Genomic DNA, 13,411 nt, shown 5'->3' with positions numbered 1-13,411 from the left:
TGTTGAAGGCCTTAGTAATCCTCTCCACTGCGTGTTCGATAACTTGCACAGTGCTCATATTTGTCTCTGGTATTTCCGGTATCATCATATTGAACAATTCCCTATACCTATTCCAGTCAGCTTTCCTAACATTTGGCGGAAATATATGGTGATATGAACATCAAATTTGAAACTGATGTAGCGATGATCTGAGAAGCTGTGTTCAGTTAAAACCTGCCACTCAGATATCATTTCATTCAGTTCTTGCGAGGCCAAGTTGATGTCCAAAACCTCTTGCCTGTTTTTAGTCACAAAGGTTGGGGCATCTCCCTTGTTGCAAACTACCAGATTAGTACGCAAAATAAACTCTATTAGCGAATCTCCCCTTGCATTAGTATCACTACTTCCCCATATACTATGATGTGCATTCGCATCGCATCCCATAATGAGTTTCGTCTTTGTTTTCAGTGACTCCTCAACTAAGGTCTTAACGGCACATGGAGGCATCTCCCTGTCATGTCCCATATAGACTGAAGATACCCAATATTTGCATTTGGCCATTTCTAAACTGGCAACGACATTGTCTGCATTGCACATTGAAGGAAGCAGAAACAAGTTAAGCTCGTTTTTAGCAATTATACAGGCTCGAATTACATCATTACCAGTATACTGCAATAGTTTGAACCCCGGAGTACTTAATTCACATATTTTGTTTCTAGAAACATATGGTTCTTGAATATGAACTATATCTATGTCCCCTTTCATCAGGAGAACTTTAAAGGCAGCACATGCAGCCTTACAATGGTGAAGATTTATCTGGAGGATCCGTAGGACCATCGAGATTTTCAACAACCGTCACATCAGCCGCTTCAATAGAGTCATCAGAATGTCCTCTTCAGAGATCTCGGTGCCTCTCGCAATAGAAACCTCCTGTCACATACGGTGTCTATCCATGTCTTCAACTTTGGTATCTCCCTCGACTTCGCAAGAGGATTCGCTTACTTCTGATTCAGACAGAGGCTTGTCCATTTTTGAATCCTTTATCGTTTTTATATACCTTCATTTGGATATAATGAAAGCCATAACATACACGGCAATGGGACTTTGCTAGATGTGGCAAAGACTGAGTGTTCAATATAAACACTGCATGCCGTCTTGGTCCATCCACTTCATCCAAACGGCCAACCTTCCAATCAGCTGTTGGAAGATCTGGATTGCATCGTTTCAGTCTATTTAAAATAGATTCGGGGTAGGTATTCACGCATGTGCTCTAGGTCTAGCCGGTATGTCTTTCTTCTCGACTAACTATAGAGCAGCTCCTTCCCAAACTTCACCAATTAGTATCAGAGCAGCTTTAAAACATTCTATAGACCTCTGGTCCTCAAATGCGACTAGCTTAAATCGTCCTTGATACCAACCAGCCTCTTGGTGTCGAGGATCTGGACCGGGAAACTTTTCCAGCACCTGTGAGTAGACGACAGACAGAGAATTCTCAATTTCCCCCCATTTTTGCTTTGGAACCATACCGTCCAATGTTCCTTTATTAATGATAGCCATCACAAGGCTGTCTTTAGCAACTGAGGCAAACGATCTTTGATCTCTTTTGGAGGATGGCAGCTCATCCGGTGATCGTTCCCTTTTTCCAGCCTCAAGAATTCCTTGAGCCCATTTTAAGGAATCGCTTTGTTTAGCCGACAACGTGCTTGGGTCGACTGATCCTAATTCCTTTAGGATCAGCGTTGTCAGAATTGTTTCACCAAAAACCGCTAGATTTGTCCAAAAAACTAGCCAAAAAAAGCTAAAAAATGTTAAAAAATAGCTAGAAAAAAAGCTAAATTTTTTTGTATCAAAAGTCACATTTTTGATTGAAATTTAACAAACTTAAAGGCTTTATTTCACTTAAAATGCATATTATTTTAATTGTATTCATTTTATTTCCATTTCTGTGAGACTGTAAGAAAATCTATGTCACATTAGCTCTGTTTGCGTACTCGATACATTTTGATTACTATCACAAATTTTTACTGGAAGTCCTTCATTTATATTTCCTAGTAAAAACTTTTTTCCCGGTAAACTTGCAATTATCAGTTGGTTAATCATCAACAAGTCCAATGTCACATAGAACTGCATTAGAAAATATCAATATCTTTCGTTTTAACTGAATTAATGATAAATTCGTGAACGTGTACACTTCTCCTAATATTGCCCAAGAGAATAAAACACATTCTAACTGTCTTGCAAGTTTATACTGAATAACTTTTATTCGAAAATTTCCAATACAAACCTATTGTCCAATTTTCGTAAATGTAAATCCATTCCATTAATAACTAGCAGATTTATTTTGATCCTATCACTACGAATTTTTTATTGCATTTTTTTTTTTGATGTTAAAAAAATAATACCACATTCAAAACTTTATTTCCTTAATTATTTCTATGTTCGGTTCCAAAGATTTTGTACACTAATGATTTTGGTATTGATTCAGAGTCAAATTTGAATATATTCGTTTTTTCAGCTTTTTCTTCATGAGCTATCACAGTGCTTTAAAAACGTGCTAACGCAACTTAAATTTCCAAATTCAGACTCGACTTTAAGTAGAAATTATTCTGTGTATACGTTTTTAAAATAAAATGTTAAAAAACCTCTTCTATTTTTGAACGCTATTTTGGTTTGTGTTCAAGATACAAAAACTCCACAAATTTAAAGACTATTTAATTAATTTTAAGAATTTTTTAGAATTGACCCTAGCCTTCTTTCATGAAAAGATACCCATTTTTACGTTGAATCACTTAACTATACGGACAAAACCATTTTATCGGCTTTTGGACAAGGAAAACAGTTTATAACATATAAGAGGAATTCACAAATGCTATTATAACCAAAATTCGCGTTCGTATTTTAAAGACATGAAATCTTTGGCCTCATGACAATATTTTTTCAGTGTACAAAGCAATTCACATCTACTATTTTAATTTAGTAATATCATAATAACTTTAGAATACGTATTAAATATAATAACATAAAAAGGATAAACGAGTCAAATGCTATTATTCCTAATATTCCTAATAATTTACTGACAGTTTATATAAGCAATTTGTATGGTAATAGTAGATTTAAAGTTTACGATAACTTTTATGAATACGAGGAAAAAACTTTACAACAATGTGTATTTGCTGCAAAAATGCCCGCATAATGGCTGGAATAATTATTAAGGCTTCAATTGAGCTTTGAAATATGCGGAAAACCTTATTCTGGCAGCAAGACTTAGATAAAAACGAAGTTTTATCCATATTTCAATAAGAACATGTCGAAAATAAAAAAGCCAAAAATTGCTAAAAGGGTCATGAAAAAAAGCCAGAAAAAAAGCTAAAAGCTAAATGCATTTTTTTTCCGCTAAACGTCTTCAAAAAAAGCCAAATCTAGCGGGAAAAGAGCTAAATTGGCAACGTTGTTTAGGATAAACAAAGCATTTCTGCGTTCCTTGAATCTCTTTCGTGAGGGATTACCTCCTTTTGATGCCGATACCTTGGAAAAGGTTCGACTTGTCAAATTGTCGCCACCTGTCGACCCGTCTACAGGTCGACTAATTGGGCCTAACTCTTGGTCATTGCCCAAATTTATAACTCCAGTCGATACCCGTCGACTGGGCCCTGAAGTTAGCAACCCAGTGGATGTCTTTGAATTTCTCTGCATGGTGGCCTAATATCCCACCACACTTGAAATTTGTAGTAGGTACTTATTACGATGATTTTATCCGCTATTAAAAAAACACGTCCGTTCCGTTCGACGGTTGAATTAAATATACATATTAGAAGGAAAGTTATTATGATAAGGAACGATTTATAACGATTTATATGGTTTTATAATAACGATTATAACGATTTATATGGTTTTATTTCATCCTTTAAGGTGAGTATTAAGTTCGAGTTTAGCCGCTAAAATACCCATATTTTCACGATTATTTTTCTCTAATAATTCATTAAAAAAAATATACATTTTGTGAAAAGTTGCTTTGGGGTATCCCCATCAAGTTTTAATAAAATTTGCATCAAAGAGGTATAATTTTATACTGTTTTTACTGATTTAATTTCGGTTTTAGCGGCTAAACTAGAACTTAATACCCACCTTTAGTTGTAATTGTATGTGTAAGTTATGTTAGAACAAAACACACAAATAATAAGAACCAAATTCTTTTGTTTAGCATAATTCACAAAAATTAAATATTGAATATTTTTTATATGAAAGGCATATTTTCTTTTATTTCAAACGAAATTAAAAAAGATTTTGGTTGAAATTTATTGCCAATATCAATTAATTAACAGGTTGGCTGATAAGTCCCCGGTCTGACACATAGATCGCGTCGCTAGTATTAAATGCATATTATTCTTCAAATGATTCGTGTCAAAATTTGACGTCTGTAAGTCAATTAGTTTGTGAGATAGAGCGTGAAGCAACTTTTGTTATTGTGAAAAAAATGGAAAAAAGGAATTTCGGGTTTTGATAAAATACTGTTTTCTGAAGGGAAAAAATACGGTGGAAGCAAAAACTTGGCTTGATAATGAGTTTCCGGACTCTGCCCCAGGGAAATCAACAATAATTGATTGGTATGCAAAATTCAAGCGTGGTGAAATGAGCACGGAGGACGGTGAACGCAGTGGACGCCCGAAAGAGGTGGTTACCGACGAAAACATCAAAAAAATCCACAAAATGATTTTTAATGACCGTAAAATGAAGTTGATTGAGATAGCAGAGACCTTAAAAATATCAAAGGAACGCGTTAGTCATATCATTCATCAATATTTGGATATGCGGAAGCTCTGTGCAAAATGGTTGCCGCGCGAGCTCATATTTGACCAAAAACAACAACGAGTTGATGATTCTGAACGGTGTTTGCAGCTGTTAACTCGTAATACACCCGAGTTTTTCCGTCGATATGTGACAATGGATGAAACAAGGCTCCATCACTACACACTGAGTCCAATCGACAGTCGGCTGAGTGGACAGAAAGACTCAAAAGTCCGCAGGCAAAGTAATGGCCTCTGTTTTTTGGGATGCGCATGGAATAATTTTTATCGATTATCTTGAGAAGGGAAAAACCATCAACGGTGACTATTATATGGCGTTATTGGAGCGTTTGAAGGTCGAAATGGCGGAAGAAAAAAGTGTTGTTCCACCAAGACACAAGCCATTGAGAACGATGGCAAAAATTCATGAATTGGGCTTCGAATTGCTTCCCCACCCACCGTATTCTCCAGATCTGGCCCCCAGCGACTTTTTCTTGTTCTCAGACCTCAAAAGGATGCTCGCAGGGAAAAAATTTGGCTGCAATGAAGAGGTGATCGCCGAAACGGAGGCCTATTTTGAGGCAAAACCGAAGGAGTACTACCAAAATGGTATCAAAAAATTTGAAGGTCGTTATAATCGTTGTATCGCTCTCACGCAGAGAAGAGACATGATTGTCACAATCATATTTGAAGAGCAAAATAATATGATAGGAGCTATTTTTGCGGCGACCATATAACATTTTCACCTGCAACCATGTTGGCTCAGTGAACATGGTTCTAAGAAAAATATAATTGTCATCATCTAAAATGTTATTATATTGATAAAAAGAATTTTGTTTGAATGAAAAGACAATGGTCACGATTTAAAATGTTATGGTATTCATTCAAAATGTTTTTCTTCTAGTTAAAAGAACATGGTCACAACCTAAAATGTTTTGATCTTTATGAAAAAACTTTTTTCATCGTCGAAAAAAGGACGCCACTTGAGGAAATAAATCACAAAATTAACTTTATTTATTTGTTTTTTATTTGTTTATAAACTAATTCATTGTTTATTTGTATTTATAATGCCGTTCAAGCAAACATCATATATTTTTACACACTCTATTTTATTTCATTTTCAACAATAAGTAATCATTCCATATTTACTGCGTGTCCATTAAATGTACAAACGCAGACATCATGTAACTGCAAATAAAAATAAATGATACCCTATAGCAAAATACAGAACAAAAAACAGGTACATTTTTTCAAATACACTTTCCTTTTTTGTCTTCACATAAACTTCTGAATAAATTAACACAAAACAGTAAATCCGTATTCTCCGTCCATTCCAAGAAACAATCAATACATGACTGACGCGCAAAATGAAAATCGTGTGTACCTGCTCAATGTTTTTATAAAATTCTTTTCGCTGCAAAAAAGTTAAAAAATTAAATGGTCACGAAAAAATGTAAATAGTCTTATGGCCATGTAATGGTTCTAGACATGTCTATACTTAGACATGTCTATACTTAACTTTTTTCCCTGTAAAAAAGTAAAAAAAATGAATGGTCAGGTACATGATTTTCCCGACCATTTAATTGTCTCAAATTCTATCATTTAAATGATAGAACATGTTTGCGGTATTTGAGAACCATTCAAATGCTTATTGCCACCATACATTTTTCTCCGCTCGAAAACTATTTTTACAAAGACAAAATACATGGTTTTCGCGGCAATTACATGCTCTAGATAAACATTAAATGGATGCGGCAACCATGGTTGGTTTTCTGTGCGTGCTTGTAGGGAACTATGTGGAATAATAAAAACGAATTTTGATAAAAAATGTGTTTTTCTTTCTTAGACCGGGGACTTATCAGCCAACCTGTTATTTAATTGAATCAATCAAATACTTGGTTGATTATTGTCGCGAAATTAATAAAAATTTTAATGGATTCAATTTAAAAATTGATTGAATTATATGTCAAAAATCAATCATTTTTTTAATTGATTCAATCACACAATTAATTGAATCCGTGACAAAAGTCAATTAAATTTTTAATTGAAAATCGAGTTGGTTTTCAATCAACATAGGTGATTGATATTATCATTTTCGTGATTGAAAATTTTCGTGAAAATCGTTTTTGTGTGTAATATTATTTCTTATTACATACTTATTGTGAGCGAAGTAATAATAACAAATTTTTATTAACTGTTTTTCAGGATCTGTACGAGGATGTTGATTATGGGATCCTACATGCAAGAACGAAAGTAAAAGTCAAAGTAAATCCATCTGGAGTGGTTATGCTGAAAGCTGAAGTTCAAAGAATTGGTTTAGTGGAGAACCCCTGATTCGTCGATGTTTGTGCTTTAATAAAAAAAAGTTATGTGTATATATTGCAAATAATTCATTCACACAAAGCCCCTTATTAAATACTAAAGGTAGGGTAAAGTATTTTTCACTCTTCTCAGCTGGTTAAATGTTTCAAATTACTGCTGCAAAGACAAGACTATCTTAAAAAAAATAAGAACCAAAAATTAAAATAAAAAAAATATGGTAACATTTTTGAAATTGGTGTTTCATTTAGCCTTCAAGAATATCACAAAGCCAAGTAAGAACACATCCCAGCAGAAAATTCCGCTTGTGCAATACGAAATTATTTAAGCATACTAATGAGCACACCATAAAAGCTCGCTTCTGTAAGTGTGTAGATGTAACCATAGCATCCCAGCGGCGTAAATCGAGAGCACTTACAATTTAAAGCATTCATGGAGCTCTTATTTTGGAAGCAATACTCATACGTTTAGGTCTTATAGCATAATCCCTTCTTTACAAAAAGTTCATACTCATTCGCCAACGATTGCTTAAAAAGGCCGTGAAAAAGGTCTTTGTTTGTTAAGATCGCTATCCCTTTTGTCATAGCGTATATGTCGAGGCCTTTTGAAATGGCTTATTTGAGACATGAGTTTGAAGACACATTTTTAAAGAACTCTTCATAGGCCTTGTTTGGTATTGTGAATTACAATGTGTTCTTGATGCAAAATAAAACAGGTTTTAAAAAAGCAACTCATATTCTCATAGCAAACTTCTTTAATTTACGATACCTTTAAAAAGCCCTTATGCCGTAAGTCAATTCATAATTTTTTCGACAACGAGTCGGAAAAATGTAGCGGCTTTAAAAAACAGCTCATCTTCTCCTTTATACAATCCTTCAATCTAAGAGACCTTTGATAAGCCCTTATGCCGTAAACTAATTAGTAATCGTACACGCAAAAAAATAATTCTTTCCTCCCAAACGAAATTTTAGACAAACAAAGTTCGTTTCTCATTTGCTTTTCGTTGAAAGGAAGTACATTTGGAAGAAAAGTATATACTTTTTGTGATAAACGTTTATTCTTTTCCAGGATGTAAAAACAATTTCATAAAGACTAACTCAAAAAAATTTTTTTCTGGCTAATTGCATTTTCCCTCACATCTTTCTCACTTCCACGAAGTTTTTTAGTTCTTAGCACCTTTTTCTGTAATACCAACAATGTAGAAGAAATTATACGATTTTATAAATTTTTAAATTTTTTTTACCTTTCGCCTGGACGGAGAATCGAACCGCGGACCATGCACTTTGTAAGCCAACACACTAACCACTGAGCTATGTACCTGTTATGGTCATCAATAGATAAATATCCATATAAGTTATATTTATATAGCATAGCTTGCGGCGCCCACGAACCGAATAAACAAAGTTTATTTAACAGAAACAAACATTTAGTTTGGCACCGTGGAGCAGTGGTTGCTACGTCCGACTTGCATACCAAGGGTCGTGGGTTCGATCCCCGCTTCGACCAAAGTTTTTTTTTTTACATATATTCCAGATATGTTCGGAAGATTCCGAAAAAATCTTCAACATTACATTGTAATAAAGGGTGATTCTTTTGAGGTTAGGATTTTCATGCATTAGTATTTGACAGATCACGTGGGATTTCAGACATGGTGTCAAAGAGAAAGATGCTCAGTATGCTTTGACATTTCATCATGAAGCCGAACGATCTGCCACAACGTCGAATTTTCAGTGAATGGGCCCTAGAAAAGTTGGCAGAAAATCCGCTTTTTTATCGACAAATTTTGTTCAGCGATGAGGCTCATTTCTGGTTGAATGGCTACGTAAATAAGCAAAATTGCCGCATTTGGAGTGAAGAGCAACCAGAAGCCGTTCAAGAACTGCGCATGCATCCCGAAAAATGCACTGTTTGGTGTGGTTTGTACGCTGGTGGAATCATTGGACCGTATTTTTTCAAAGATGCTGTTGGACGCAACGTTACGGTGAATGGCGATCGCTATCGTTCGATGCTAACAAACTTTTTGTTGCCAAAAATGGAAGAACTGAACTTGGTTGACATGTGGTTTCAACAAGATGGCGCTACATGCCACACAGCTCGCGATTCTATGGCCATTTTGAGGGAAAACTTCGGAGAACAATTCATCTCAAGAAATGGACCGGTAAGTTGGCCACCAAGATCATGCGATTTGACGCCTTTAGACTATTGGGGACTAGTGGGGCTACGTCAAGTCTAAAGTCTACAGAAATAAGCCAGCAACTATTCCAGCTTTGGAAGACAACATTTCCGAAGAAATTCGGGCTATTCCGGCCGAAATGCTCGAAAAAGTTGCCCAAAATTGGACTTTCCGAATGGACCACCTAAGACGCAGCCGCGGTCAACATTTAAATGAAATTATCTTCAAAAAGTAAATGTCATGGACCAATCTAACGTTTCAAATAAAGAACCGATGAGATTTTGCAAATTTTATGCGTTTTTTTTTTAAAAAAAGTTATCAAGCTCTTAACAAATCACCCTTTATATTAAATTTTGAACTGTAAACTGTGTCTTATTAAAGACCTAAAGTCGGAAAAGAACAGTGTTTGATATAAACGAAATGGACTGTGTTGTTGTTTCAAAAATAACTTTTTTTATTGAAAAAATAAAAATTTTGTAACAAACGAATTTTTTTGGTGATAAAAGTTTAAAATTTTCGAAGCAATTCAAAAAACTCTAACAAAAGAAAAACGTTTTCGGTACACGTTTTCCAAACGTTTTTTTTCTTTACGTGTAAGTTAAAAAAATAACTTTGCGCAACTTTAAGTAACACGTGTTGCCTAATTTAGTTTTGTGATTGCGTCCAAGCCAGTCGCGTGTTTTGTTTGGAGTGTTGATAGCAAAGACAATAAACTCTAGGAAGATAGGAAATTGGCTACTGAGGAGATCAAACCATTTTCCGTTTTAGTTTCATACTCGAGCCAAACGCGTATACGACAAGTATTGACACAGCATTAAAATGCAAATAAAAAGAAAATAAGTGCACGAAATAAATGTCCATAGAGGGGAAAATATATTTTTTTTTGTTGTTGCCTAAAATTTAACGTTGTTTCATTAAGAAAATTAAGATTTTCATTTAAAAAATAAAAACGAAAAACAAATAAAAAACAAGTATATACGGCCGTAAGTTCGGCAAGGCCGAAGCTTATGTACCCTCCACCATGGATTGCGTAGAAACTTCTTCTAAACACTGCCATCCACAATCGAATTACTTGGGTTGCGGTAACACTTGCTGATGGCAAGGTATCTTAAAACTTCCTAATACCGTAATATATATACCACGTAGTCCATACGTGGTATATATTGAACTTAAAAAGGCCGATTAAATACGTAAATAATTAAGTTTGACAAAATTTTCTATAGAAATAAAATTTTGACAACATTTTCTATAGAAGTAAAATTTGGACAAAATTTTCTATAGAAATACGATTTTAACAAAATTTTCCATATATAAATAATATTTTGACAAAATTTTCTATAGAAATAAAATTTTGACAAAATTTTCAAAAGACTTAAAACGTTGTCAACATTCTCTATAGAATTAAAATTTTGCAAAATTTTCTATAGAAATAAAATTTGACAAAATTTTCTAGAGAAATAAAATTTGACAAAATTTTCTAGATAAATAAAATTTTGTTAGATTATTTTTGGCTCGAGTGGAAACCATGATTATGAACCGATATGGACTAATTTTTGTGTGATTGGGGATCGTCTATATATAACTATAGACCGATATGGACCAATTTTGATATGGTTATTAGCGGCCATATACTAACACCACGTTGGAAATTTGAACCGGATCAGATGAAATTTGATTCTCTTAGAGGATCCGCAAACCAAATCTGGGAATCGGTTTATATGGGGGCTATATATAATTATGGACCAATTTTTACATGGTTGTTAGAGACCATATACTAACACCACGTACCAAATTTCAACCGGATCGGATGAATTTTGCTCCTCCAAGAGGCTCCGGAGTTCAAATCTGGGGATCGGTTTATATGGGGGCTATATATAATTACGGACCGATATGGACCAATTTTTGCATGGTTGTTAGAGACCATATACTAACTCCACGTACCAAATTTCAACCGGATCGGATGAATTTTGCTCCTCCAAGAGGCTCCGGAGTTCAAATCTGGGGATCGGTTTATATGGGGCCTATATATAATTATTAACCGATATGGACCAATTTTAACATGGGTGTTGGAGACCATATACTAACACCATGTACCAAGTTTTAGCCAGATCGGATGAAATATGCTTCTCTTATAAGAACTACAAGCCAAATTTGGGGGTCCGTTTATATGGGGGCTATACGTAAAAGTGGACCGATATGGCCCATTTGCAATACCATCCGACCTACATCAATAACAACTACTTGTGCCAAGTTTCAAGTCGATAGCTTGATTCGTTTGGAAGTTAGCGTGATTTCAACAGACGGACGGACACCCGGACGGACGGACGGACATGCTTAGATCGACTCAAAATTTCACCACGACCTAGAATATATATACTTTATGGGGTCTTAGAGCTATATTTCGATGTGTTACAAACGGAATGACAAAGTTAATATACCCCCCATCCTATGGTGGAGGGTATAATAACAAACATGTATGGAACTAACATGGTAAATGCCAAAGACAATAAACTCTAGGAAGATAGGAAATTGGCTACTGAGGAGATCAAACCATTTACCGTGTTAGTTTCATACTCGAACCAAACGCGTATACGACAAGTATTGACATAGCATTAAAATGCAAATAAAAAGAAATTAAATGCACGAAATAAATTTCCTTAAACGGGAAAATGTAATTTTTTTGTTGTTGCCTAAAATTTAACATTGTGTCATTAAGAAAATTAAGTTTTTTCATTTAAAAAATAAAAACGAAAAACAAATAAAAAATGACAAACATGTATGGAACTAACATGGTAAATGCAACATTTGGTAAGCCAATTTCCTATCTTCCTCAAGTTTGTTGTCTTTGGTAAATGACGCAAGCCAATTTCCTATCTTCCTAGAGTTTTTTTTTTGTCTTTGGTTAATAGTGTCTGAAAACGCCATGCTATGTTTGAAAACATAAATATGCGGTAAGTACATATATTTTTGTGAATATTTTATTACTATTATTGAGTAACATTATTTATTGATTTTTTTATTATTTATTTAGTGAACATTTGTTCGATAAATACTATCTTCTCTCAGTCAATCTGTGGACAAATTAAAGAAAATCCAGTTGTTAAGAAGAAGGCGATTTAATAAAATGGGTTCAAAATATCATACGAAAAGGTGGTAATTGTATACACGCAAAGAAAAAAAAAACGTTTGGAAAACGTGTACCGAAAACGTTTTTCTTTTGTTAGAGTTTTTTGAATTGCTTCGAAAAGTATACACTTTTATCACCAAAAAAAATCGTTTGTTACAAAATTTTTATTTTTTCAGTAAAAAAAGTTAGTTTTGAACCAACAACACAGTCCATTTCGTTTATATCAAACACTGTTCTTTTCTAAATTTAGGTCTTTAATAAGACACATTTTACAGTTCATAGTAAAAATGTAATATAGTAGAATGTAATGTTGAAAATTTTTTCGGAATCTTCCGATCATATCTGGAATATATGAAAAAAAAAAACTTTGATCGAAGCAGGGATCGAACCCACGACCCTTGGCATGCAAGTCAGACGTAACAACCACTGCTCCACGGTGCCCAACTAAATGTATTTTTCTGTTAAATAAACTTTGTTTAATCGGCTCGTGGGCGCCGCAAGCTATGCTATATAAATATAACTTAGTTATATGGGTAATTGTCTATTGATGACAATAACGGCTACATGGCTCAGTGGATAGTGTGTTGGCTTACAAATTGCATGGTCCGCGGTTCGATTCTCCGTCCAGGCGAAAGGTAAAAAAAATTTTAAAAATTTATAAAATCGTATAATTTCTTCTACATTGTTTGTGTTACAGAAAAAGATGCTAAGAACTAAAAACTTCGTGGAAGTGGGAAAGATGTGAGGGAAAATGCAATTAGCCAGAAAAAAATTTTTTTGAGTTAGTCTTTATGAAATTGTTTTTACATCCTAACCACTATGTGGTTTAGGGTATAATGACTTTAAAACAATGTGTTGAAACATTTTATTAATTTTGAAGATTTTTTCAGAAATATTAAATCCATTTTGACTTCATTAAAACGAAATTTTCATTCATGTTAGGATACACATTTTTATGTCGAATCACTTAGTTATAAGGACAAACTGACTTCATTGAAAAGTTTAGAGACTTTTAGACAAGGAAAAAAC

General features: G+C 34.2%; 1 protein-coding gene across 2 annotated transcripts in view; it reads left to right on the top strand.

Moving 5' to 3' along the window:
- Positions 1–7,317, top strand: part of LOC142225770 (alpha-N-acetylgalactosaminidase) — a 336,310-nt gene extending 328,993 nt beyond the window's left edge. For both annotated transcript variants that reach the window (XM_075295592.1, XM_075295593.1), the window contains one exon: positions 6,969–7,317. In XM_075295592.1, coding sequence (XP_075151707.1) covers positions 6,969–7,097 — 129 coding nt within the window. In that variant the 3' untranslated portion in view covers positions 7,098–7,317. The remainder of the gene's footprint in view (positions 1–6,968) is intronic.
- The last annotated feature ends 6,094 nt before the right edge of the window (positions 7,318–13,411 follow it).

This window comes from Haematobia irritans, chromosome 2 (assembly GCF_050003625.1).
Source record: "Haematobia irritans isolate KBUSLIRL chromosome 2, ASM5000362v1, whole genome shotgun sequence".
Classification (NCBI taxonomy): domain Eukaryota; kingdom Metazoa; phylum Arthropoda; class Insecta; order Diptera; family Muscidae; genus Haematobia; species Haematobia irritans.
The sequence above is the reverse complement of the archived record's forward strand: the minus strand, read 5'-3'. Positions and strand labels throughout refer to the sequence as shown.